Source organism: Gobius niger (assembly GCF_951799975.1).
Source record: "Gobius niger genome assembly, chromosome: 3".
Taxonomy (NCBI): domain Eukaryota; kingdom Metazoa; phylum Chordata; class Actinopteri; order Gobiiformes; family Gobiidae; genus Gobius; species Gobius niger.
This window is the reverse complement of record NC_136854.1, coordinates 41,491,400-41,518,522: the sequence shown is the minus strand read 5'-3', so window position 1 is coordinate 41,518,522 and position 27,123 is coordinate 41,491,400. Positions and strand designations below refer to the sequence as shown.

At 36.7% G+C, this 27,123-nt stretch overlaps 1 protein-coding gene across 1 annotated transcript; it reads right to left on the bottom strand.

Annotated features, from left to right (window-relative positions):
* Positions 1-669: 669 nt before the first annotated feature.
* cd5 (CD5 molecule) lies at positions 670-25,681 on the bottom strand (the record flags this gene model as incomplete). Its single annotated transcript, XM_079553724.1, has 6 exons — positions 670-787; positions 2,631-2,693; positions 5,024-5,074; positions 7,414-7,545; positions 13,065-13,448; positions 25,633-25,681. 6 exons carry the CDS (start codon positions 25,679-25,681, stop codon positions 723-725), a joined length of 744 nt encoding a protein of 247 aa, XP_079409850.1. The 3' UTR covers positions 670-722.
* Between the last annotated feature and the right edge of the window lie 1,442 nt (positions 25,682-27,123).

Sequence of the window (27,123 nt, the reverse complement as noted above, 5' to 3'; positions counted from 1 at the left end):
CTCTCGGTTCAGGCGGGAGTTAAGAGGTTAACCATTTCCCTGGCCCTAACCTTAATTTGTGTCATGATATCTCACGTTTTCACAGCAGACTGTCCCTCCGGAGCAGACGATCTAGCACTAACCCTGGGAAAGCACGGTCATAACTCAAACATCTTTACAGTATATCTTACACTTTGTTGGTTGGAAAATCTAAAAAAAAATCTGTATAGCAGTTTTCACTTCCCAGTTGTTCTAAGCGATTCTAAGCTCATCTTGCTCCCCTTTGCTGTGCAGCTGTTTCAATGAAGTGAAAAAGAAGGCTCAGGTGTAGATGGTGGATGAACAGTGAAAACAACAACATGTATAACAGACACAGTGAAAGGACTATATTACTTCTTCCTCTGTTTGCTTTTCAGGCTTCAGAAGTGGGAATGACACACGATAAACCAGTGAAAAAGCTTTCATCTAAAGGCATGCTGACAAATCTTTGGCGCTGTGAAGAACACACGAGTCCAGTGATGGAGTCTGGCTACGATGTAAACAAATCCAGGAAATACAGATCAGAGCGCTACAGCAATAGAAGAAGAAACAGCTAAATACAAAACAACGTAAGTGCATTAAACATGTGATCAAATGTACAGAACAATTAAATTCAGTCTCCTCGCGGCGTCTCTCACGAACAAAACAAAAAGAACAAATCCACATCAGACGAAGCGGAAAAACATTGTCCACTTTGGATGATGTCAGAGGTTGTAGCTGTTCCGATTGGACGAGGGCTCTCGGGTTCCCAGCACCAGTCGGTCTAACGCTGATGAGACACAAGACACAAAATAAGAGACTTTAAATCAACCTCCCTTGTTCCTGTCGTCTTTTAAAGCTTATTTCACTCAAGATGTGTGGGATGTACAATTATTTTTGCTGGGTATTATCCCAAAAAATGTTCCAATAAATAGAAGGAAAATCATTAGAATGTTAATTACAATAGCCGTGGTGGGACAGTATAAAAGACAGAACAAAATAAGAGAATTTGAGGACCTGTGGCTGCCCTCAGTGTTAGAGACAATGGAAATCTAATCACCACAAAAGTTCTATATTTATTTATTTATTTGTTTTTCTTTGTTTTATTTTTGTTGCTGCCTTTGTTATTTCACTATGAACGTATTTTCATGGAAGTCTTGTTTGTTTAATTTTTACTGATATTATTGAAAAATGAGTTATCGGGTGTAGGTGCACATGGTGGGGGAAAAAAAAAAAAAAAAGGATGGTGAAAATGTGACAATAAGGTGACAAAGAGTGACAAAAATCACAAAATGTGACCACAATACGACAAAAATGACAAAAAGTGACACAAATGTGACCATAATGTGACACAAATGTGACAAAAAGTGATAAATGTGACCATAATGTGACAAAAAATGAGAGAAATGTGACAGTAATGTGACAAAAAGTGACACAAATGTGACAAAAAGTGATAAATGTGACCATAATGTGACAATAATGTGACAAAAAGTGATACCATGTGACCATAATGTGACACAAATATGACAAAAGTGATAAATGTGACCATAATGTGACACAAATGTGACAAAAAGTGATAAATGTGACCATAATGTGACACAAATGTGACAAAAAGTGATAAATGTGACCATAATGTGACACAAATATGACAAAAGTGATAAATGTGACCATAATGTGACAGTAGTGTGACCATAATGTGACAAAAAATGAGAGAAATGTGACCATAATGTGACACAAATGTGACAAAAAGTGATAAATGTGACCATAATGTGACAAAAAGTGACACAAATGTGACAAAAAGTGATAAATGTGACCATAATGTGACACAAAGTGACACAAATGTGACAAAAAGTGATAAATGTGACCATAATGTGACAGTAGTGTGACCATAATGTGACAAAAAATGAGAGAAATGTGACCATAATGTGACACAAATGTGACAAAAAGTGATAAATGTGACCATAATGTGACAAAAAATGAGAGAAATGTGACAAAAAGTGATAAATGTGACCATAATGTGACACAAAGTGACACAAATGTGACAAAAAGTGATAAATGTGACCATAATGTGATAATAATGTGACAATAATGTGACAAAAAAATGAGAGAAATGTGACAAAAAGGGATAAATGTGACCATAATGTGACAAAAAATGAGAGAAATGTGACAAAAAGTGATACATGTGACCATAATGTGACACAAATATGACAAAAGTGATAAATGTGACCATAATGTGACAGTAGTGTGACCATAATGTTACAAAAAATGAGAGAAATGTGACACAAATGTGACACAAATGTGACAAAAAGTGATAAATGTGACCATAATGTGACAAAAAATGAGAGAAATGTGACCATAATGTGACAAAAAGTGACACAAATGTGACAAAAAGTGATAAATGTGACCATAATGTGATAATAATGTGACAATAATGTGACAAAAAAATGAGAGAAATGTGACAAAAAGGGATAAATGTGACCATAATGTGACACAAATATGACAAAAGTGATAAATGTGACCATAATGTGACAGTAGTGTGACAAAAATGTGAACAAAAATGAGATAATAATTTAAAAAAATATATATCAAAAAAGATGTGTGGGTTTTTCTTCTTCTTGTGTGAATAGACTTACCGGGATAAGACGACTCTTTCTGTCCGTCCAAGTTTTTCACGGTTTGTCCGCGATGATACGACACTGAAAAACAAAAATAATCCTTTCATCAGTGTTAATCATAAACAGATGCAAACCGAGTGGGAAACCTGTTATTTGCTTTGTCAGTTTTTACTCAGTCGAAAGATCAGGGGGCGAGCTGCTTCACAGTGGCTCAAACTCACTTTCAGTAAAGTTTGCACGTCTGCTCCGGTTTTCCTACCACCACTAAAAACATGTACAATAGCTCATGTAGGCTCATATCGTGCCCCTGGTAGGGTCTCCCATGGCAACCAGGTCCTATAGGTGACGGGTCAGACAAAGAGCGGTTCAGAAGCCCCTATGAGAGAACAGGCCCGGTTAGAACCATGAGGCCGTCCTTCTGTGGACCTTCAGGAGGAGACATAAGGAGTCAGTGCAGTGTGACTTGGGCCCGGAAACGGACAAGTGAAAGAAAATGGATGGACCAAAAAAACATTGTGATTGATAATCCTGTGCGAATATTAACACCGCTATTAACACCGCATCAACGGCCACGCCCTTCGCTCTGACTGGTCGACTCCGCTTCCTGTTTGCCGCTGTGGGATTTTTTTTTTTAAAAATTGAATTTTATTTTTATTTAACATCAGTGCAAAATCATCTTACACATAGATGTAGCATGTTCATGTTCAAATAAACAATCTATAAGACAAAACAACAACAACAAAAAAACACAGGGGTCTGCTAAGTAAGGATTAAACAACGAGGAGCCGCATTAGACGATTCTAACGCCCGACACAGTGTTGTTCCTCCTGCATTATAACGTCTAACGCGGCTCCTCGTTGTTTAATCCGCTTATACCAGGGTCCCACAAACGTAACATTTATAATAAATGTTTTTTTGATTTACTAAACTCACTAAATCTGCCAGACTACGGGACTATTTTGTGTGGGTTATTAGCCGGTCACTGAAGGCTGGTCTCAGAGCGAGTCATTCTCCGCAGCTATTACGAGGATCTCAGTCAGGCTCAACGACACAACATCAGCACAGAATCACAACACAACAGGACTAACCCGGAAACACTTTTCCCTGGAAGGAAACACCGATATGCGGCACTCGTGGGCAGGAGTTATTTCCCTTTTACAAGGTTTAACCTGAAGCTAAAGCTAGCTAGCTCAACCAGCTCAACTGTTTATGGAAACAGCTGCGGTGGAGTCGCTCACACCTGGGCCCCCCCAACTCAAACTTTTATGTTTGACTTTACTAATCCAGACAAAGATGCTTCAATGCAGGATCATTTTATGTAAGTCTGAAAATGATGAATAGCCTTAACCGTTTCCAATAGAAATGTAAAGCTCATATGTTATTAACAGTAGCTAACCTAGCTGCTCACTCTCCTCTACAAACATTTAGCAAACCTTTTGTTTTGGCCAAAAACGTTGAAATTAACACAAAATCCATCTCATACGTTCCTGTCAGTCACTAATTACGCCTTTATCTGATTCAGCTGTGTCATGTGTTGCTATGGCGACGCCACAGCGGAGTGATATCCCAGTGATTTAACTACCGGACTACGTGTGCGGTTACACCAAAATAATGCACCAGCCAATCAGAATCCAGTATTCACCCAGACCATGGTATAATTTACAGTAAGATTTTATTTTTCAAGAAGAGCGATGGATTTTATTAGTTTTTTATTATTTACATTCATTGTCTCAAGGGAGGCAAAATTCATTTTTAAATCAGATTCTTTAAAGTGGAACCATGAGGGTATTTTTTCACACCATTTCATTTTGTGGGTATAATATTTTGCTAGTATTATAATTAAGTTTATTATAAATGTTTCATCTGAAGTGAAGGTGGTATTATCAAAGGTCAGTAATGTAATACTCTTACTAAATATTCTTGTGAACAGAATAAAATGTAAACACAAATAAATGTTCAATACTTTCACCATCGCCTTGACAAGAGGAGCAATTGTTACTGACATCTTTTAAAAAACGACAAATATAATCTTTTACCGGGTAATATCTATGCATAATTTCGAACAAGCACTCTTTAACCTTATTATTCAGAATGTACTTATAACAGAAAAACTGCACTCCATTGTTTTCTACTCATGGGGATCCATTTTTGTTTACATATAGGATTTGCAAAGTCATCAAAATGAGCTCTAATAAACTTATTTGTACATTTCTTATCAGTGAGACTTATTCCCTCAACAGTGATGGGTCTGTGGGAAATGACGCTGCGGTGACCGGACTCACGGGTTTCCAGGTTTCATGAGTCCCATGAACAAATAAACAAACAACTAATGGCTGTAGCGCTTTGAGAAACTGAGGAACCGTTGTCATGAAAGCGCAGTAGCAGGACTTCTACATAAAGAGTAAACTCACCGCTGTGACTCTGCGTCGGTCCAACCCAGCGATTCTTCCTTTTATTTGACACTGGAAAAAAAAATCACGTTAATAAGTCAACAGATTTCACACTTTTTTGTTAAACTTTCATTGATTTTGATTTGCAGCTCAAATTACAAATGAATCCTCACAAATATATGATAAAAGTATAAGGTTCAGCGGCTGCATGGACTTTCTTTTACTTAAGACGCTACAGTTTCTTCGAGATAATCTTTAATCTTCGAGCGTCTTAATCCCGTCTTCGTTTTGAGGTCAAACGTACAGATTATTAAACCTATACACTTGTGATTATATATTTACATTTAACACAAGTTTAACCCTGTGAGCGCTGACCGGAAATGACAACATTTTCATTGTGGAATAAAACCTCATTTCGTAAAAACATCCCACAGTTTAGTTTAATGGTAAATTTGGATGCAGTACACTTTTGGGCCACAGGCGTCAAATTGGGGGCGCTGTTTCACTCATTTCGTTAAAGGGATATTTCAGGATTTTTGACATAGGGCCTGATTTCCTTGTTATCCAGAGTGTTGCTGATTTCTGGAGATATTTGTGTTTGTAATTCATGCAGTTCTTATGTTTGAAGAGTTTCGTGGCGCTAGGCTAGTGCAAGGCTAGTGCATTTCTATGGTATCAGCTAGCCTGCATTAAAAACAGTGTGATATCGCTCCACAGAGCACCTGAGGCAAATCACTTATAACACCAGACTAACCTTATAAATGTCTGTGTCCATAGAGTAATTTTTCGAATATAACTGACCTTGCATCACATGAATGATCAGGAGGGACTATTTTCTAGCAGATCACTCCGCCGCTGCGCAGCTTATACAACCACAAAGCTGATGCTGCTCAAATATAAGGTATTTTAACTTTATGCAAAATGGTTAAAATGACTCTATGGACACAGACATTTATATGGTTAATCTGGTGTTATAAGTGATTTGCCTCAGGTGCTCTGTGGAGCGGGTCACACTGTTTTTAATGCAGGCTAGCTGATACCATAGACATGCACTAGCGCCGTGTAGCTCTTCAAATATAAAGAACTGCATGAATTACAAAAAAAATATCTCCAGAAAACAGCAACACTCTGGATAACGAGGAAATGAGGCCCTATGTCAAAAATCCTGAAACATCCCTTTAAGGAAACTCTGTTGTGGTTTTCTTGGTGTTTTGTTCTACTAAAACAAATGTTAACTTTTGCCAGAGTTAACATTTGTTTTAATGTAGCATGATATTTACATAGACAGAATCAAATGCAAATGTTTAGGCTACCAAAAAAAAAAAAAAAAAAAAAGTAACTATAGACCCTTTAACTGCTGACATCATCAGTGACATCATCTGGAGGCAGGAAGTGATCAAGAGAAATAAGATTAAACTAAAACTAGCGATTATAAGTGTAAAACTACATCAAAAACATGTGGTCCTGTTGTGTCTTAAGGTGTAAGACCAAGATGAACGACATTTGAGATGATAAAATAAGGTTTAATTGATATTTCCGTTAAACATTAAACATTTGTTTATCGTTACTATGACAACAGCTACAATGGAAATAGATAGGGATCTCACTTCCTGCCTCCAGATAAGCCCGGAATGTTTACAAACAATTAAAGGGTCTATAGATACAGGCGGCATCTCGTCATAGAAGGGGGCGGGGCTTCGCCGAGGGGGAAAATAGAATCTTTAGAGAAACACAATTGTCCACTCTTTTTAGCCATTTTCTGGTGGAATATCAACTTATTTATCACATAAATAAAGTCAAGTGTAAATCAGGTCCATATGGATATTTTCTCACAGCAGACTGTTCAGTAGAAGTGAAAAAACGGCAGTTGCGGCAAGCGCTAGCTAACCGTTAGCATTAGCCCGATGCTAACATGTAGCATTATGTTAGCATTCTCCGTTATTCATGAATTTATGGGCTGTTGAACCACTTTGCTCCTCTCCATGTCTTTGTATCTTTGTTTAGTAGAAACTATATTCATGATTCAGCGTTTGTTACAGTAGTTTTTGAATAATTAGAGAAAGTTTAGATTTTTCTCCAACTTGTTTTCCCCCTTAACTGTTTTCAAACATGACCATATATGGGCGATTCCAGAGATGCCGTCTGTATCTATTAGGCTATTATTTGCAGTTATGTGTTTCTCGCTTGACATCGCCGTGTTTGACCCTCGACCCACAGGCACTCTTTCATTTTGGCCCTCGGAGACCTAAAGTTTGGGCACTCCTGATTGAAATGTGTGTAAGGTTGTTGTTGCTGTTGTTGTTGTTGTTGTTGTTGTTGTTGTGGTTGTTGTGGTTGTTGTTGTTGTTGTTGTTGTTGTTGTTGCTGTTGTTGTTGTTGTTTGTTGTTGTTGTTGTTGTTGTTGGACTCACGTCTCTTCTGCAGAGCTTTGACGGTGGGTTTGCAGAAGCACAGCAGGAGCAGGAGGATCAGGGAGACGCTGAGCAGAGCCGTGGCCACTCTGAAGCCCACAGGCCCCTGCGGCTCCACCGGGGGGCGCACTTCTGCACACACAGGAGACGCGTCAGTCCCTCATGTCAGTAATCTACAGCAAAAGCTTCACATTGATACCTCTACATTTAGTTTTTCCCCTATTCGCCTGCAGCGTCTCGCCTTAAAGGGGTTGAACCTGGTCTCAAATTGATGATTTTTGACAAGAACTCATAGAAAACTATACAAATAGAGCCTCTTGTGACATCAGAGGAATCTCACGAACCACATGTGGAGAAACACCGCTCCAAAAGTGGCCACATTTCTTCTTTGTGACGATCTGTTCACCACAACTGCCTCTAAAATCCCGCACTGTCGCTCAAAACGTTGTCACTTCGGATCCAAATCGCGTCATGCACGGACTTAATATAGAAGCTGCAGTTACACGTATGACCTGAGGTGGCAGTAGTGAGTACAAAACTTGCATCCAGCCCCTTTAAGGTACAACGCTGCACAATAAACGGTCCGTACAAAAAGCAAAACCTCATTTCAAACCCCGGGAGATCGAGGTTAATGTATTTGACTCGTGGATGAGCCGTATAGGTATGTTCTGCCTCATTCAATCAGAGTTTTATTAAGATTATACACCAGCCCACTGTCCTGAAGGTCAGTGGCTCGGGCCGGGTCAGGGTTCAGCTGATACATGGTTGATACATGTATGACGTTTCACATGCATGACTTGTGTGGTTGATATTGGAAAATATACGAAAAATATGCAGTAACCTCTGTATCAGCGTCACTTATCTGTGCCCGTAAACCTGCACTGCCAGCGCTGACCTCATGGTAGTTTAGATTCTGTCCTCATTTTTATTATTTATGCTCTTTGACCCTTACTGCATTTACTCTAGTTCAGCTTTACCCAAAAGGTCACAGCCTCACAGCCTTTGAAAGTGAAGACCTACAAAGCTCAGCTAAATGGGTCTTTTCCCTCCTGTCGTTATCTCATTTTAGCCACATTTAAGTTGCTTTTTCACTTTTTTGTCACATTTTTGCCACATTTTAGTCAAATTTTCATCACATTTTCATCACTTTTTTAAATAACTTTTTCGCCAATTTTTTGCCAAATTTCAGTCGCTTTTTCATCACTTTTTTTCAATCATTCCTGCCAAATTTTTGCCAAATTTTCATCACTTTTTTGTCACATTTTAGTGACACTTTCATCGTTTTTTTTGCCACTTTTTCATCACATTTTAAAATAACTTTTCGCCAATTTTATGCCAAATTTTAAACCCTTTTTTGCCACTTTTTTGTCACATTTTAGTTGCTTTTTCATCACATTTTCATCACTTTTTTTCAATCATTCCTGCCAAATTCCTGCCACATTTTCATCACTTTTTTGTCACATTTTAAAATAACTTTTTGCCAATTTTTTGCCAAATTTTAATTTGGCAAAAAATTTCCTGCCACATTTTCCATTTTCCTCACTTTTTTGTCACATTTTTGCCACATTTTAGTGACACTTTCATCGTTTTTTTGCCACTTTTTCATCACATTTTCATCACCTTTTTTCAATCATTCCTGCCAATTTTTTGCCAAATTTTCATCACTTTTTCATCACTTTTTCATCACATTTTCGTCACTTTTTTGTCACTTTTTTTAATAATTCCTGCCAAATTCCTGCCATATTTTCATCACTTTTTTGTCACATTTTTGTCACATTTTCATCACTTTTTTAAATAACTTTTTCGCCAATTTTTTGCCAAATTTAAACCCTTTTTTGCCACTTTTTCATCACATTTTCATCACTTTTTTTCAATAATTCCTGCCAAATTCCTGCCATATTTTCATCACTTTTTGGTCACATTTTTGCCACATTTTAGTGACACTTTCATCATTTTTTTTGCCAAATTTTCATCACATTTTCATCACTTTTTAAAATAACTTTTTTGTAAATTTTTTGCCAAATTTTAAACCCTTTTTTGCCACTTTTTCATCAAATTTTCATCACTTTTTTTCATTCATTCCTGCCAAATTTTTGCCAAATTTTCATCAATTTTTTGTCACATTTTTGCCACATTTTAGTGACACTTTCGTTGTTTTTTTGCCAAATTTTCATCACATTTTCATCACTTTTTTAAATAACTGTTTCGCCATTTTTTGGGCAAATTTTAAACCCTTTTTCATTTTAGTGACACTTTCATCATTTTTTTGCCACTTTTTCACCACTTTCTCATTGCTTTTTCGTCACTCATTTGTTTTCATTTTCATCCTTATTTTTGTCTTTTTCTCTCGCTATTATGACCCTTTTTCCAAGACGCCAAACTGGATCAAATGTGCTCAGTTCAGGTGGGGGTTAAGAGGTTAAAGCTTTTCATCCTTTGTAAACGAGACGCCTCTATTTACTATTTAATGGTTTTGAAGTGCAAAAAAAAAGCACGTTTTCTTGACTCAATTGAACAACATCCTCGACCTCTTCATGAGATTCATCGTCAACCTGAACGTCAAAACAGACCAATATACATAACATAACATAACATAACATAACATAACATAACATAACATCATAACATAACATAACATAACATAACAACATAACATAACATAACATAACATAACATAACAACATAACATAACATAACATAACATAACAACATAACATAACATAACATAACATAACATAACATAACATAACATAACATAACATAACATAACATAGCATAACATAACATAACATAACATAACATAACATAACATAACATGTCCATGAATGTGAAATCTAGAAGTGTCCTTAACTACAAAGACATTCTGGTTGTAATTGTAATCCTCTTCGCTGACATTTTAGTGACACTTTTTCATCACATTTTCATCACTTTTTTTTCAATAATTCCTGCCATTTTTCCCCCAATTTTTATCACTTTTTAAATAACTTTTTCGCCAATTTTGTGCCAAATTTAAACCCTTTTTTGCCACTTTTTCATCACTTTTTCATCACTTTTTCGTCACTTTTTTGTCACTTTTTCATCACTTTTTCGTCACTTTTTTGCCACTTTTTCATCACTTTTTCGCCAAATTTTCATCACTTTTTCATCACTTTTTCATCACTTTTTCATCACTTTTTCATCACTTTTTCTTCACTTTTTTGTCACTTTTTTGTCACTTTTTTGTCACTTTTTTGTCACTTTTTTGTCACTTTTTTGTCACTTTTTCATCACTTTTTCATCACTTTTTCATCACTTTTTCGTCACTTTTTTGTCACTTTTTTGCCAAATTTTCATCACTTTTTTGTCACATTTTTGTCACATTTTCATCACTTTTTTAAATAACTTTTTCGCCAATTTTTTGCCAAATTTTAAACCCTTTTTTGCCACTTTTTCATCACATTTTCATCACTTTTTTTCAATCATTCCTGCCAATTTTTTGCCAAATTTTCATCACTTTTTTGTCACTTTTTTTTGTCACTTTTTTGTCACTTTTTTGTCACTTTTTTGCCACATTTTCATCACATTTTCATCACTTTCTTTAATAACTTTTTAGCCAATTTTTTGCCAAATTTTCATCACTTTTTTGTCACTTTTTTGTCACTTTTTTGCCACATTTTCATCACATTTTCATCACTTTCTTTAATAACTTTTTTGCCAAATTTTAAACCCTTTTTTGCCAAATTTTCATCACAATAGAACAACATCCTCGACCTCTTAATGAGATCCATCGTCAACCTGAACGTCAAAACCCACCGATGTGATTCATAATGTAACATAACATAACAATGAATGTGAAAAGTGTCATTAACTACAAAGACATTCAGATTGTTATTGTAATCCTCTTCGCTGACATTTACGTTTATAGGATTGAGATTTTGTGAAGGCGCTGCTCCCACAGGCGGCGGCGGCTCTGACTGTAAACGTTTGTGTCGGGGAGAAATCGCAGCTCGAAATGTCAAACCACAAAAGAAACCAGAAACAAAGTTGTAAAATGAGCAAAACCTTCGGCCCGGGATTTCAGAGCTGTGAAAAGTGAAATCGGAGAATAAATGACGAGGAATTCAACTTCACACAAACGCCAAGTCATGTGACACCGGCTGAAAGTCCAACACAGAGCAGACGTCCAACTTCATCACCGTTTCAGCCATAAATTAAACAGCGTGAGTGACCAGGTGGTTTTCAATGACAATAAATATGAGAGAGATTAAAACGAGGAAGAGCTGCTCTGTTTCTGTCTGATCACAAGAGCGTTGTATCTCAGGCGATAATGGAGCTAAATAAGAGCGAGGTATTTCTCTGCATTGAGTCGAACATTGCGTTTTTAAAGGGGAGCTAAATGGATCGTTTTTTTTTCTCGCGCTGTCATCTCATTTGTGCCACATTTTAGTTGCTTTTTCACCACTTATTTTTCCTTTCTTTTATCGCTTTTTTTGCCACATTTTTGTCACTTTTTGGTCATTTTTTGACACATTTTCATCACTTTTTTAACCACATTTTCGTCAGTTTTTCGTCAGTTTTTCGTCAGTTTTTCGTCAGTTTTTCATCACTTTTTCATCACTTTTTCATCACATTTTTGTCACTTTTTCATTGCTTTTCCGTCACTTTTTACCGCTACTTTGACCCTTTTTCTGCGGAAAAAATGTGACAAAAAATTGAGGAAAAATGGACCAAAAACTGACAAATTTGTTTTTTTTTAAATTGACAAAAAAAAAATGACCAAAAATTGACAAAAAAGTGAGAAAAAATTGACGAAAAACTGAGAAAAATTAGACGAAAAAGTGATAAGAATTTGACCAAAAAATGTGAATAATTTGACAAAAAAGTGACAAAAAAAAAGTGAAAAATCTGACGAAAAAGTGACAAAAAAGTCAAAAGATCAATTTAGTTTTGTAGGTCTGATCTTTCAAATGAGGCGTTACACTGACCTACAGGATTTGGGTAAAGCTGAACTGGAGAAAATGCTCTCGGTTCAGGCGGGAGTTAAGAGGTCAAACTACAGTATATATATAAAAAAAAATGTGATTAAAAAAATGACAAAAATGTGACAAAAAATGACAAAAATTTGACAAAAAATGACAAAAACAAAACTGAGACAAAACAATGATGGAAATGTGACCAAAAAAATGTGTCAAAAAATGACCAAAAAAAATTACAAAAATGTGACAAAAAAATCACAAAAATGTGATAAAAGTTTGAAAAAAATTTGCAAAAATCTTTACAAAAAAATGTGACAAAAAAGTGACAAAAAATGGAAGAAAAAAATGACAAAAATGTGACAAAAAAAATGACAAAAAATTTATACAAATTTGACAAAAAAATGACAAAAAAAATACAAAAATGTGATAAAAATATATATATATATAATAATAATTTGATAAAAAAAAATTACAAAAATGAGTTGAATACCCAACAAAAAAATGCTGGAAAAAAATCACTGGCCTACAGGATTTGGGTGAAGCTGAACTGGAGAAAAGGTGGGAGTTAAGAGGTCAAACTACAGTATATATATTATAACTATATATACTAACGCACGTCCACTCGGCCAAATATGACCAGAAAGAAACACTTTGAAACAATTACAGACTGTGATTCATCTGCAGCTCCGCCCCCACCTTCAGCGAGGCACCGGACGACCAGACTCCTGCAGCTCGTGTGGTTCAGGTCGCTCTCAGAGAAGTCGACTCCCTCCGGGTTCTCTTCCCCCGCCTGCAGCTCCTGTTCCCCCCTGCAGCCTCTCCGCCCCTCACACGCCCCGCTCAGCAGCCCCTCCACCCTCCACCCGCTGCTGGAACAGACGGAGCGCGTCCGGTTCCCGTCCAGCCGGGTCAAAACCACCACGTCCCCTGTGCAGCCGGGGCCCCAGCGCACCGCGAGGAGGCCCAGGCGGAGTGCCCTGCTCTGGGGCGCGGAGGAGGGGCAGGGCGGGGGCGTCGGGGAGGAAGCGGCGGCGGGGGTGGAGGAGTTCGGAGATGTGGTGTTTTCTGTTTTCGCTGGATCTGTAGAAAAGAAGAAGATTAAGAACACATCGGTTCCCTGGAAAACCTGGAAAATGACACAAAACACCCAGGAAATGCTCTTTAAAACATCTCTCCTTTTATATGCTTTATTCTCCTTTATTTAAATGGATTATTCTCAGCCTAAAGAGTCTAATGAAACAGCCTGTACAGATATTATGACTTTAATTATAAGTGTATAAGGCACATCACTGTTCTCACTCTTCCACCACCTCTCCTTTAATTTAACCCCTTAACTCCCACCTGAACCGAGCACATTTTCTCCAGTTTGGCTTTACCCCAATCCAAAAGCTTCTGGGGGAAAAAGCTGTGAAAATAGCAACAAAACTGAGACGAAAACAATGATGGAAATGTGACAAAAAAGTGAGAAAAAATTGAAGAAAAAATGACAAAAATGTGAGAAAAATGTGAGAAAAATGTGACAAAAAGTGAGAAAAATGTGAGCAAAAAATGACAAAAATGTGACAAAAACGTGACAAAAAAATGACCCAAAAAAATTACAAAATGTGACAAAAAAATTACAAAAATGTGACAAAAAAATTACAAAAATGTGACAAAAAAATTACAAAAATGTGATACAAATTTGAAAAAAAATTGCAAAAATTTGATGAAAAAATGACAAAAATGTGACCAAAAATGACAAAAAATTTATAAAATTTGACAAAAAAATTACAAAAATGTGATAAAAATAAAATAGAAAATTACAAAAATTTGATGAAAAAATTACAAAAAATTGATAAAAATTTGACCAAAAAATGACAAAAACGTGACAAAAAAATCACAAAAATTTGATGAAAAAATGACTAAAATGTGACAAGAAATGACAAAAATTTAACAAAAAATTGAAGAAAAAAATGACAAAAATGTGACAAAAAAATGATAAAAAATGACAAAAAATTTATAAAATTTGACCAAAAAATGACAAAAATGTGATAAAAATAAAATAAAAAATTACAAAAATTTGATGAAAAAATGACAAAAAAGTTACAAAAATGAGTTGAACACCCAACAAAAAAATGCTGGAAAAAAATGTGATGACGTGAGGAAAAAGATCCTCTCGGTTCAGGCGGGAGTTAAGAGGTTAAGGCGAACCAGCGATACAAGACACAGAAAACTGGAGTTGTCCCGCTCTCGGTAAAGTCACTGTCAGGTCTAACTGAAAATAAGGCTCCAGAACACAGGAAATATAATCTGTTCTCTCCATTTTTCCCTTGGGGAGGACCCACGAAACCCCCCTTTAACTTCTCTTTCTATGAGACAAACACACGGCGCAACATTCCACCCGATACATGCAAGAAAACAGAACATTTGTTTTACTACGGATGTTTTTATAGGGCTGGAAGATATGGCAAAAAAAATAAAATAATGATTGATCTCGATTTGATTTTTTCATGATAAAAATAAATACATGTATCTGATTCGTGAGATTAGACAGACCTTTCATACAAAAAATGCTTTCCTCCAGTTTATTCTAACGCATTAAAATCTGCCATTGTCTCATCCAAACTCCAGAGCATGAGACATACACGGCGAAGAGGTGCAAATCTCTGAGAGTTACAAGTATTTGTGAACAAGGGCCACTGGCTCTCGGGCCACTGGTCTGGCCTCTCAATTTTCTCTTACCCCCCGATTTAACCAAGCTTTCTCCAAATTTAAGAGCTTAAAAGAAAAGCATCAAAACAGCGACACAACAAGGATGAAAACGGAACAAAAATGTGCGAGAAAAGCAACAAATAAATGACAAAAAAGATAAAAACCTAACAACGAAGCAATGAAAGACAAAAAAATATGACAAAAACACAACAAAAAAGTGACAAAAACATGAGGTCTTTGCTTTCAAATGAGGCTCTCTTTTGGATTTGGGTAAAGCCGAACTGGAGAAGATGCGCTTTGTAAAGGTGGGGGGTAAGAGGTTAAAATATGTATTTTTAGAAGTGCGTATTTATGCAAATTTGGGCCTGGCGGGTCAGAGTCCAGGGCCGTTTTTCAGTCCCAGTGAACAACACATAAACAACATCGATGTAAACACGGAGGCTATCGCTAAAGAAAGCACAGCCGAGGGTTTATCTGCAGAGGATTCTTACATCCTGCTACTGCTCGTACACACAAACTCTCGCTTTGTCTCTCGTCTGTTGGTTTGGTTTTCTTTCTGTGAGAGACAAAAACAACTTGAACAGAGCTGTGAATGTGAGAGATCTGACCTCGCTCTAGAGGAGTCGGGTCAGTCAAAAGGCTGGTCAGGTCACAGACTCAGAGGCTCATCCTATCGTCATGTTTTAGATGAACGCTCTCAGGCCGGAGTTTGATTTGCCTGTGAGCCGTTATTCAAACTCATTATCCCGTCTGCGATAAGCTTTTTAAATTCAACTCAAACTCTCCCCTTTTTTGTCACATTTTTACTATTTTTTGTGACATTTTTTGTTTGATTTTTTTTTTTAACACTTTTTCCAATAAGCCTTTACATTTGGGTAAAACCAAACTGGAGAGAAAGTGCTCTGTCCGATATGCGGCACTCGTGGGCAGGAGTTATTTCACTTTGACGCTGTTTAACCTGAAGCTAAAGCTAGCTAGCTCAACCAGCTCAACTGTTTATGGAAACAGCTGCGGTGGAGTCGCTCACACCTGGGCCCAACTGAAACTTTTATGTTTGACTTTACTAATCCAGACAAAGATGCTTCAATGCAGGATCATTTTATGTACGCCTGAAAATGATGAATAGCCTTAACCGTTTTCAATAGAAATGTAAAGCTCGTATGTTATTAACAGTAGCTAACCTAGCTGCTCACTCTCCTCTACAAACATTTAGCAAACGTTTTGTTTTGGCCAAAAACGTTGAAATTAAACAAAATCCATCTCGTACGTTCCTGTCAGTCACTAATGACGCCTTTATCTGATCCAGCTGTGTCATGCGTTGCTATGGCGACGCCACAGCGGAGTGATATCCCAGTGATTTAACTACCGGACTACGTGTGCGGTTATACCAAAATAATGCACCAGCCAATCAGAGTCCAGTATTCACCCAGACCACGGTGTAAGTATTTGTAATCATTTAGGTTTAGGTTTAGGGTTGTCTATGAATAAGCCGATTATTAATGGCCTATTAGTATGTTAGTGCGTTAATACTTTACAAGCATATTATTAATACTTATTATACGGCTCTTCACAGCGTAAGTAGAAGCTCCGTTGATTTGAATGGGATTTCCTAACGTTCTACCGGTCATTATTTTCTGATAAAGGACCTCTGAAAAAAATAATGACGCTGCCAATGGCAACGGAGTTGGTGCTTTCATATCACTCCACACGTACGTAGTAGCGACACTATCTGTCCCGTCACTGAGAGAGAAGTCGGGGAATCGCTCGTGAAGTTAGCGTGAGTCTGACTTTCAACTTACCCAGAGATTCACCACCATTCCTCCAACTGCGAATTCAGTTAAGTAGCTAGGCTAGCTACTAGCCTTGCTGCTTCTAGCCTAGCAAAACGTTGCCGAGCAACGCGCAAACTTTTGGGAACTATTTGTCACGGACGTCATTAAATAAACCTTCCGACCTTCATAAAAGTGTAGAAGTTTATGTTGTGTATGTTCAGTTGGCAAATGGCCGTATAATAAGCGGGATAATGTATAGAACGCTGGTCATTATCGGGAAAATAAGAACCTTCAGGGCGAAACGAACTCTTGTTTCTCCCTGAACTTAATGAGCAAACCTTAATATAAAGCATTACCGGAAACTTCAATGGAAAGGGAAAGCGTGAATTTGCAGGCCATGTATTGCTCTCGTTTTTGCACTTAAACCAACCTGGATAATTATTTCAAGATCAGAGCGATTATATTCACACTTTACTCCTCTCCAAAATGAATCCCATGACTCTTTTCAAACTAAATATTTACATCTTGGTTTCACCCAAAGATGAGAAAGTGCTTCTAATAATTCACTTGAAGATGTTGCTTTACACCTGAATCACACGGCGACTCTTCAAATCCTATCAGTACATGTTTCTGTGGTCAAACTTCTGCACCTGTTACTCCACAACAACGCAGCCATTGATTAGGTTTTGAATCTAATATGAAGGGATGAAAAACTGCGACATGTTAACCCCTTAACTCCCGCCTGAACCGAGCACATTTTCTCCAGTTTGGCTTTACCCCAGTCCAAAAGCTTCTGGAAACAAGGTGTGAAAATAGCGACAGAACTGAGACGAAAACAATGATGAAGATGTGACAAAAAAGCGAGAAAACTTTGACAAAAATGTGACAAAAAATGTGACAAAAAATGACAAAAAATGACAAAAAAATGACAAAAATGTGACAAAAAATGACAAAAAAATTACAAAAAAATGACAAAAAAATGACAAAAAATGACAAAAAATGACAAAAAAAGACAAAAAGACAAAAAAAGACAAAAAATGTGACAACAAAATGACAAAAAAGACAAAAAAATGACAAAAAAATGACCAATAAAAATAACATAAAAAGACAAAAAATGTGGAAAAAAATGTGAAAAAAATGTGACAAAAAAGGACAAAAAAATGACAAAAAATTGACAAAAAAGACCAAAAAAAAGACCAAAAAAAAGACCAAAAAAAAGACCAAAAAAGACAAAAAAGACAAAAAAAGACAAAAAAAGACCAAAAAAAGACCAAAAAAAAGACAAAAAAAGGACCAAAAAAAAGACAAAAAATGTGACAAAAATGTGACAAAAATGTGACAAAAAAAAGACCAAACAAAAGACAAAAAAAGACAAAAAAAGGACGAAAAAAAGACAAAAAAGACAAAAAAAGACAAAAAAAGACAAAAAAAAGACAAAAAAAGACAAAAAAAAGACCCAAAAAAAAGACAAAAAAAGACCCCAAAAAAAGACAAAAAAAGACAAAAAAAGACAAAAAAAGGACGAAAAAAAGACAAAAAAAGACAAAAAAAGACAAAAAAAGACAAAAAAAGACAAAAAAAAAGACAAAAAATGTGACAAAAAATGACAAAAAATTGATTAAAAAAAATGACAAAAAAGTTACAAAATGAGTTAAATACCCCCCCAAAAAAAAAGATGGAAAAAAATTTGATGACGTGAGGAAATAGATCCATTTATGAAGTCAATATTTATTGACTAGGTTCGGGAGCAGGACTACGCCTCAACCTATCACACTTTGCACACCAACCACTCTTGCTTTCACCTAACCACGCCTCTAATTACTCACGAGCCATTATATGCAAAGCCAAGCCTCGTCATCTCAGTTTGTTTGAAACTGTCGACCCCACCCTCCCTTCATGTCTGTTCCATTTCAGCAATGATTCTCCTGCTTAGAAGGGGGGTCCCGAATAGCTGGGTTCATCCGAGACGGAGCCCCCACCCACAGTCTCGCCCAGTTTCACTCTACACTATAACCTTGTGAATAAAATCTTAATTGCACTTTGTTGTGGCGTGGTCCTTGCTAGTGAAAGATGAGTTTTGTAGGTCTTAGCTTTCAAATGAGGCGTTACACTGGCCTACAGGATTTGGGTAAAGCTGAACTGGAGAAAATGCTCTCGGTTCAGGCGGGAGTTAAGAGGTTAAATGCAGGCGATCACTGCAGACTCTCTATCACGGAGCCGTGTAGGTGATATTTTGACGCTCAATATTTGATACATATTCTGCATTTTTGGGCGGCAGAAACGTGACTTCAAACGCGTCAGGAGTGTCTCAAAAAATTACAAAAAACGTGACTTAAAACGCTGCAACAAAAAGTTAAGATCCGTTTTGTTGGTCTTGGCTTTCAAATGAGGCATCACTCTGGCCTATAATGCTGTGGGCTTAACGGCGACCTGGAGAAAATGCACTATAGGTTAACCTCTTACCACCCGCCTGAACCAAATGCATTCTGTCCTCTTTGGCTTTTATATCAGTCTTTGTAACAGCTCATTTGAAAGCTAAGACCCACAAAACTGATCTTTTTCCTCGCGTTTTGCCTTGTCGCTGTGTTGTGTCACCTTTTTAATGTTTTTTTTATTTTGGTCACATTTTTGTAATTTTTGTTGTTGAGTTTTTGTCACTTTTTGGTTTAATTTTTGTCACATTTTTGTTGAATTTTTTTGTCACATTTTTGTTGAATTTTTGTCATTTTTTGTTTAATTTTTGTCATTTTTTTGTTTAATCTTTGTCACATTTTTGTTTAATTTTTGTCATTTTTTTGTTTAATTTTGTCATTTTTAGGTTGAATTTTTGTCACATTTTTGTTCAATTTTTGTCATTTTTTTGTTTAATTTTTGTCATTTTTTTGTTGAATTTTTGTCATTTTTAGGTTGAATTTTTGTCACATTTTTGTTTAATTTTTGTCATTTTTTTGTTTAATTTTTGTCATTTTTTTGTTGAATTTCTGTCATTTTTTTGTTGATTTTTTGTCATTTTTAGGTTGAATTTTTGTCACATTTTTGTTTAATTTTTGTCATTTTTTTGTTTAATTTTTGTCACATTTTTGTTGAATTTTTGTCACATTTTTGTTGAATTTTTGTCATTTTTTTGTTGAATTTTTGTCACATTTTTGTTGAGTTTTTGTCATTTTTTTGTTGAATTTTTTTCACATTTTTGTTGAACATTTTCACATTTTTGATTGCGTTTTTGTCACGTTCTGGTTGCGTTTACATCCTTGTTTTCTTCTCATTTTTTTGTGGCTGTTTTGGTGCTTTTTTTCCCCAAGAAGCTTTTTGATTAGGGTAAAGCCAAACTGGAGAAAATGGGATCCGTTCAGGTGGGAGCAGGTGGTAAAGAGGTTAAAGTTTAAAAGCCTTAAAATCCCCGAAAAATCAATATAATAAGCGAGGTCCGCGGTCCCCCTGGGGGCCTCAGAGGCACTACAGGGAGGCCCCCAAAGCTTGTCTACAAAACAAGTACAATGCAAAAAAAAATACATTAAATTGGACAAATGCACCAGTTTAAACCCGTCTAGCCGACTGTCATAGATGTTACTTTTGACGCCATTTTAGCTGTAAAATAATAACAAATTCTTTAAAATGGAGTCAATTATTGTGAAATGGGGAGTCCTGGGGGGCCGCGATGTCCAGGACTTTGGGAACGGCTGGTGTAATTTTTTAGTTTGACGATGTCGTGCAGCTCACTGAGAAGAAGAGACAAAAACCTGACCCCGAAAAATACTAGAACGACAAACAACACACATCATGTGGTCGTCGTTGTTTCCATGAACTCCTGCAAAGTCACGACAACGGTTTCCTCTCTTTACTTGGACGATGTTTAAAAACTCTAAATCGTAAAGAGCAAGAGAAGAGCAAGAGAATTAAAACAATCTAAAGCTGAAATAACTGAAGCCTCTGAACCCGAACAAAGCACATTTTCTACACTTCGGTGAAAACGCAGCAAAAGAGCGACAAACGCACAACAAAACAGGCTACAAAAAAACACAACAAAAACACAATAAACACACTGCAAAACAAAACAACATGAGGGAAAAGATTTGTTTTCTGGATGAAGAAAAAGTATAGGTAAAAAAAATTGTGTTGAATTTTTGTCACATTTTGGTTTAATTTTTGTCACATTTTTGTTGAATTTTTGTTGAACTTTTGTCCTTTTTTTGTTTAATTTTTGTCATATTTTTGTTGAATTTTTGTCATTTTTTGGTTGAATTTTTGTCATTTTTTGGTTGAATTTTTGTCATTTTTTGGTTGAATTTTTGTCACATTTTTGTTGAATTTTTGTCATTTTTTTGTTGAATTTTTGTCACAATTTTGTTGAATTTTTGTCATTTTTTTGTTGATTTTTTGTCACATTTTTGTTGAATTTTTGAAATAACTGAAGCCTCTGGACCCGAACAAAGCACATTTTCTACAGTTCCACTTCGGTGAAAACGCAGCAAAAGAGCGACAAACGCACAACAAAACAGGCTACAAAAAAACACAACAAAACACAATAAACACACTGCAAAACAAAACAACGTGAGGGGAAAGATTTGGGTTTTTTTGGATGAAGAAAAAGTATAGGTAAAAAAAATGGCATTAACCCTAGAACACCATCGCCCGAGCAAATACATTTATGTGATTTTCATTATGATGGTTTATCTGAGTGTCCTGGGTGTCTGAGCTTTTGTCTTTGACGTCTGTGATGCCCTGGGTGTTTTCCTACAGGCTCATGTTTGCAAAAGTGATAGAAGGTCGGGCAGGGTTAGTGTATTCAATCTGGCTCTTGCCCCCTTTCATGGTTGACATTCAGGTCTGCCACATTTATTTTGGGACTTCAACGACAGCTTTGCACCTGTCTCAGAGTTCGGTGTCTCCGGCCTCAGAGTAATTGAGTAACATATTTTAGTCATTTATACACATTTAAAATATAGCGTGTTTGTGCCGAGGACACTGAGCTTCACCACAGAAGTCTCACATGTCCCAGGAATGGATGGACCAAAAGCCAAGTTTCCATCTTAAGGGGCAAAACTACATTTTTTCAGTTTTCAGGTTTTGGGCCAAATTGGTCTCTGAACATATGAGCTTTCACCCGGAAACAGAAAATATGCCTAATCTTCACAGTAACATGTTTAAATATTGCGCTGATTCAATGTTCCCCCATAGACTTATATGGGAGAACGCAATTTCAAAGGCTTTTTTCTCAAAACACATTTTTCTGTCATTGTGGCGACACTATGTCCACGTCAGTCGGACCTAAAGACTTCAAACTTTCCAGCCTTGGACTGAACAATATTTGGAAGATTTTTTCAGAGGGATTTTGTATTATTTAATCCCTTAAGCCCCATTTATTGAGTTTTGAATGTCAAAAAATAAGGCGAGAATAACATTTTTACACATTTTTCCACTAAAAAACAGCTTATTTTAAAACTAAACAAGAAATCCAAAATCCCCTCTGAAAAAGTCTTGTCAACTCATTTATCAATAAAATGAAACCATAAATTTGAATGTAGTTCTGTCCATTATTCAGATTTTGTCGCAGAAAAGATGGGAAATTTGGGGCATTTTTAGGCATGAAAAACTTATATGAAAAGATAAAATGACAGAAAACTTGCAATGTATTTTTTTCTCACATTTATGCCAGTGATCGACAGCAACAGTTTCAAATTGATATCTGTAAATATACATTTTTTCCCTATTCACCTGCAGTGTCTCGCCTTAATTATTTTATCTTTTAGGATCCCCCCCCCCAATATAAAAGAACACGGCTCATATGTGTCATGTATTGTCATGTTTTGATGGATTTTGACGACTAGTACTTTTTATCGGGTGTTTTATCTCAGGTAAAAATCACCCGGCGTTAGTGATGGTGTTATTATGAGTTCTCGGGTTCACCTCAAACTCCCACATTAACCGAGCACATTTTTGTCCAGTTCGGCCTTACCCAAATCTCAAAGCTTCTTAAAAAAAAAAACCCCGTCAAAATAGCAACGAAAATGAGACAAAAACGTGACAAGAAATATGACAAAAAAGTGGCGACGAAGCCAGGAAAAATGTTGAATCAGTTTTGCTGGTCTTAGCTTTCAAATGAGGAGTTACATTGGCCTAAAAGCGAGCGCTCGTACCGGGCGGCCCTTCCAATGAGCCGCTCTGGGTGGAGTCCTTTACCTTTTAGAAGCATATTTTATTCATTGTTTGTATGTCTGTCTTAAAGACGTGTCCACTGAAATAATGTTAAAATAAAATAAAGTAAAAGACACTTCTGATTGTCCGTCCGTATTTGGGTTGTGCTGCAAAAGGCTGTGAACTCTCCAACCAAGAAGCTTTTAGATTTGGGTAAAGCCGAACTGGAGAAAATGTGCTGAGTTAAGGCAGAGGGTAAAAAGTCTGTATAATCCTGCATTAGGAACACGTACACCTTTATCAAACCTGCGTGTTTACTTTCTTGTTCCTGTACGACACACGGAGCTCGTTTCCCTCAGACATAGATTCATTTGTTGAACTTGTCCGACAGTTTTTTGTTCAGTTTTGCAAAAGCAACTCTGGAAAATAACGCGACACGTTTAAAATGTTTCTACAAACTCGTCCTTGAAGAATTCGGAGATTATTACAAAGATGTAGGAAAGTTACAGATGATGAAGTTAGAAAAAGGCATTCATGTTTATATACTGTCGTACATACAGCCGTACATACAGTCATATATACAGTCGTATTTACAGTCGTATTTACAGTCAGTCGTATACAGTCATATATACAGTAGTATTTACAGTCGTATATACAGTCATATATACAGTCGTATTTACAGTCGTATACAGTCAGTCGTATACGACTGTATAAAGTCTTATACAGTTGTATACACAGTCGTATATACAGTCGTATACACAGTCGTATATACAGTAGTATATATGACTGTACATACAGTTGTGCTTCTTCTTCGTACCTGGTGATTTGGTCTCAATTGTTTTAATCTAAAATATAAACAACATAAATTTGCTAAATTTAACACTGAGCTCAAATACAAACAATGTAAGGAATAGTTTTTGACATTTGGTCTAATCAGTGTTGGACAAGTTACTAAAAAAATGTAATATATTTTATAATAGTGATTACAGCTGTAAACATGTGATAGGTTTGTATTACATATTACTGTTTCAAAAATGTACTTATGAGTTACTTTTGGCAAAATATAAAGAGAGTGAAGGTGCAGCAGGAGATCGGAGTCCATCTTCATTTGTTTTGATACATTTTATTTCAGGAAAGTTTGGCCTTTTTTGTTTATTTAAATGCACTTGTAGCTGAAGTTACTTGAAATGTAATGACTAATATATGACTGTATTTTGTGTAAGTAATATGTAATATTCCTTATTACTGAAAAAGTCATATATTTTATCGTTACTTTTGTAACACGTTTCCCCAACACTGGCTCTGTTGATTTGTCTTTGATTTTTCACTTATGTGTGATTCAAACTTACAGTGAACACTATTAAAGGAGCTGTACCTGAACAAAGACACAGGGTTTCTGCTCCAAACTCATCTCAGACTTTCCTAATGCATTTACAACATCCACATTGATCACAGCGACTGAGTTTAAACCAGGATTCACAACTTTCAGGAGGAAAACTGTCACTTCACTGTAAAATATGCCTACTAGCCTGACATTTTATGACTGTTAAAAAGGCTTTAAAGCCAGTGTTTTTGGGGATAAATGTTGATTTTACCGTATACTAAAGGACTTTATTCCAAAAACAGAAAATAAATAATCACTGACAGCTCCTTTAAAAGGGAAGAACATGTCTCAGTGTCAGGCCTTTGGCTCCACACGACGCTCAAAAGTTTGGGGTCACTTAAAATGTTCTTATTTTTGAAAGAAAAGCACAGATTTTTTTCAATGAGGAGAACTTTGAGTGAATCAGAAACACACTCCAGACATTGTTGATGTGAAAGCCTGATCTAGATGGAAGCGGGTGATTTTTAATGTAATAATGTGTGTAAAGACGCATCGCTCCGGTGCTGGTACATCGTGTTTGCTAATCGTGTAACTGATGTTTACAAAACCTGTACTGATGATACTGAGAAGCCACAGGACTGACCTGGGCGACTTTAAAGCAGTTTATATATTATTATATATATTCACTTTATCTGAGCCGGTCCCTCTCATGAGCTCGACTGTCAGTACGAGCCGCTGCGTCTGAGGAGGTTTAGGATCCGCTATAAAAACTCTTTTACCACAATCCATCAAACGACTTCATGAGAACAAACTGTATGTGTTATGTGAGTGTTGAGCCAGGACACTGTGGGAGTGTTTTTATATCTGTATTTACGTTTGCAACTCTCCTCCAAGTTGAATTTCTCCCTCAGGAAACCAACAATAAATGAATCTGAATCTGACATGCACATAGATCTCGCAAAAACTATTAAAGCTTTTATGGATTTATTTCCCCAACCTTTCCTTAATCCAACAGACCACGAACTTTGTAACCAACCAAAAGAATTATAAAGCAAAAATAAGAGTTTTCTATAACAGATCTGCTGTGATTTGATCAGACTGTTGAGGTTTGATGAATTAATAAATGTTCAAGGCCTCAGGAGAGAAACTTAAGCGGACACGTCGTCAAGAGAAAATTTAATAAAGTTTAACAATTTGAGAAAAAGGCCCATGAGTTTACAACCTCACAGATACATCTATGCAAACACGTTGAATCAGCAGTAATTAAAGCCTGAAGGTGAAATCGAGGCAATTTACGTGAGAAAAGTTGATTTAATGTTAATGGAGAGTGTGAAGAACTCACCCGGTCTGAAGAGCAGGAGAGCGGAAACTGCGACGAACCAGAAATCCATCGGAGAAGCTTCGCGAATGGAAACAAAATGAACCAAAATAAGGGAAAATGTCTCCAGAAACGGGGCTGAAGTGGAGGTTAAAGCTCTGAGGAGAGAGTGAAGCTTTTTGCTGCACTCGCTGCAGATTTCCTCAGTTCAAAGAGTCGCAGACGGAGGGAGGAAGAGGTGGGAGGGACGAGTCGCTCAGAAAAACTCTGCCTTTAGTTTAAAGAGTTGACAGAAACATGAAGTCACGCAGGCGGAATAAAGAACGTGCGGGACTCGAGATGATCAGTCTGTGTTAGAGCCAAAACTGAATATTCTAAACACATTACGGTCATGTGTTGTTCATGTGGCCTTCGTGGTTCTCAGGATCAGTTTAGCCAAAGAGGAATGCACAAAAATGAGTAATTTAGTCCAATTTTAAATCTATTACAGGCCAATCAATTCATACGCTGTAAAATGTGTGTGTATATGTATGTATACAGTGCCTCTCGAAAGTATTCATACAGCTGGAACTTTTGCACATTTTGTCATGTTTACAAACCTCAACATAAAGATTTTATTTTGATTTTTTTTACTGAACGTTCACACACAAGTAACCGACAACTGTGAAGTGAAAGCAAAATGATACATGATTCTGTTATTTTTCAAAAAATAGAAAAGTGAAAAGTGGGGCGTGCATAAGTATTCATACAGCATTTTCTGAGTGCATTAAATTGCCTTTAAAACATTCCTCATGACTCCAGAATGTTCACACCTTGGCCTAACGGTTAAATAGAGGCACCTGTGTGTAATCTACTCTCAGTATAATTTGAGCTGTTCTTTTAGGCCCTCAGAGCTGTGGTCGGAGTGTATTGGTCACTAAACAACATCATGAAGGTCAAGGAGCACCAGAGAGGTCAGGGATAAAGTTCTGGAGAAGTTTAAAGCAGCGTTAAGTTATACAAAGATTTCCCAAGATTTAAACATCTCCCGGGGCAACTGTTCAATCCATCATTTGGAAATGGAAAGAGTAAAGCACCACTGCAAACTTACCAAGACACGGTCGTCCACCTAAACTAACAAACTGAACAAGGAGACACTGGTCAGAAAGGCAACCAAGTGCCCCATGATAACTCTGGAGGAGCTGTGAAGTCCTGCCGCTGAGCTGGGGGAAACTGTACATGGGACAACTATAAGTCGTATCTACACAAATCTGGCCTTCATGGACGAGTGGAAGAAGAAAGCCGTTATTGAAAGGAGGCCATAAGAAATCCCGTTTGAAGTTTGCTAGAAGTCATATGGAGGACATAGCTCCATGTGGAAGAAGGAGCTTTGGTCAGATGAGACAAAAATGTAACTTTTTGGCCCAAATGCAAAACGTTATGTATGGAGCAAACCTAACACTGCTCATCGTCCTGAGTGCACCATCCCCAGTGTCAAATATGGGGGGGGGAGCATCATGCTGTGGGGCTGCTTTT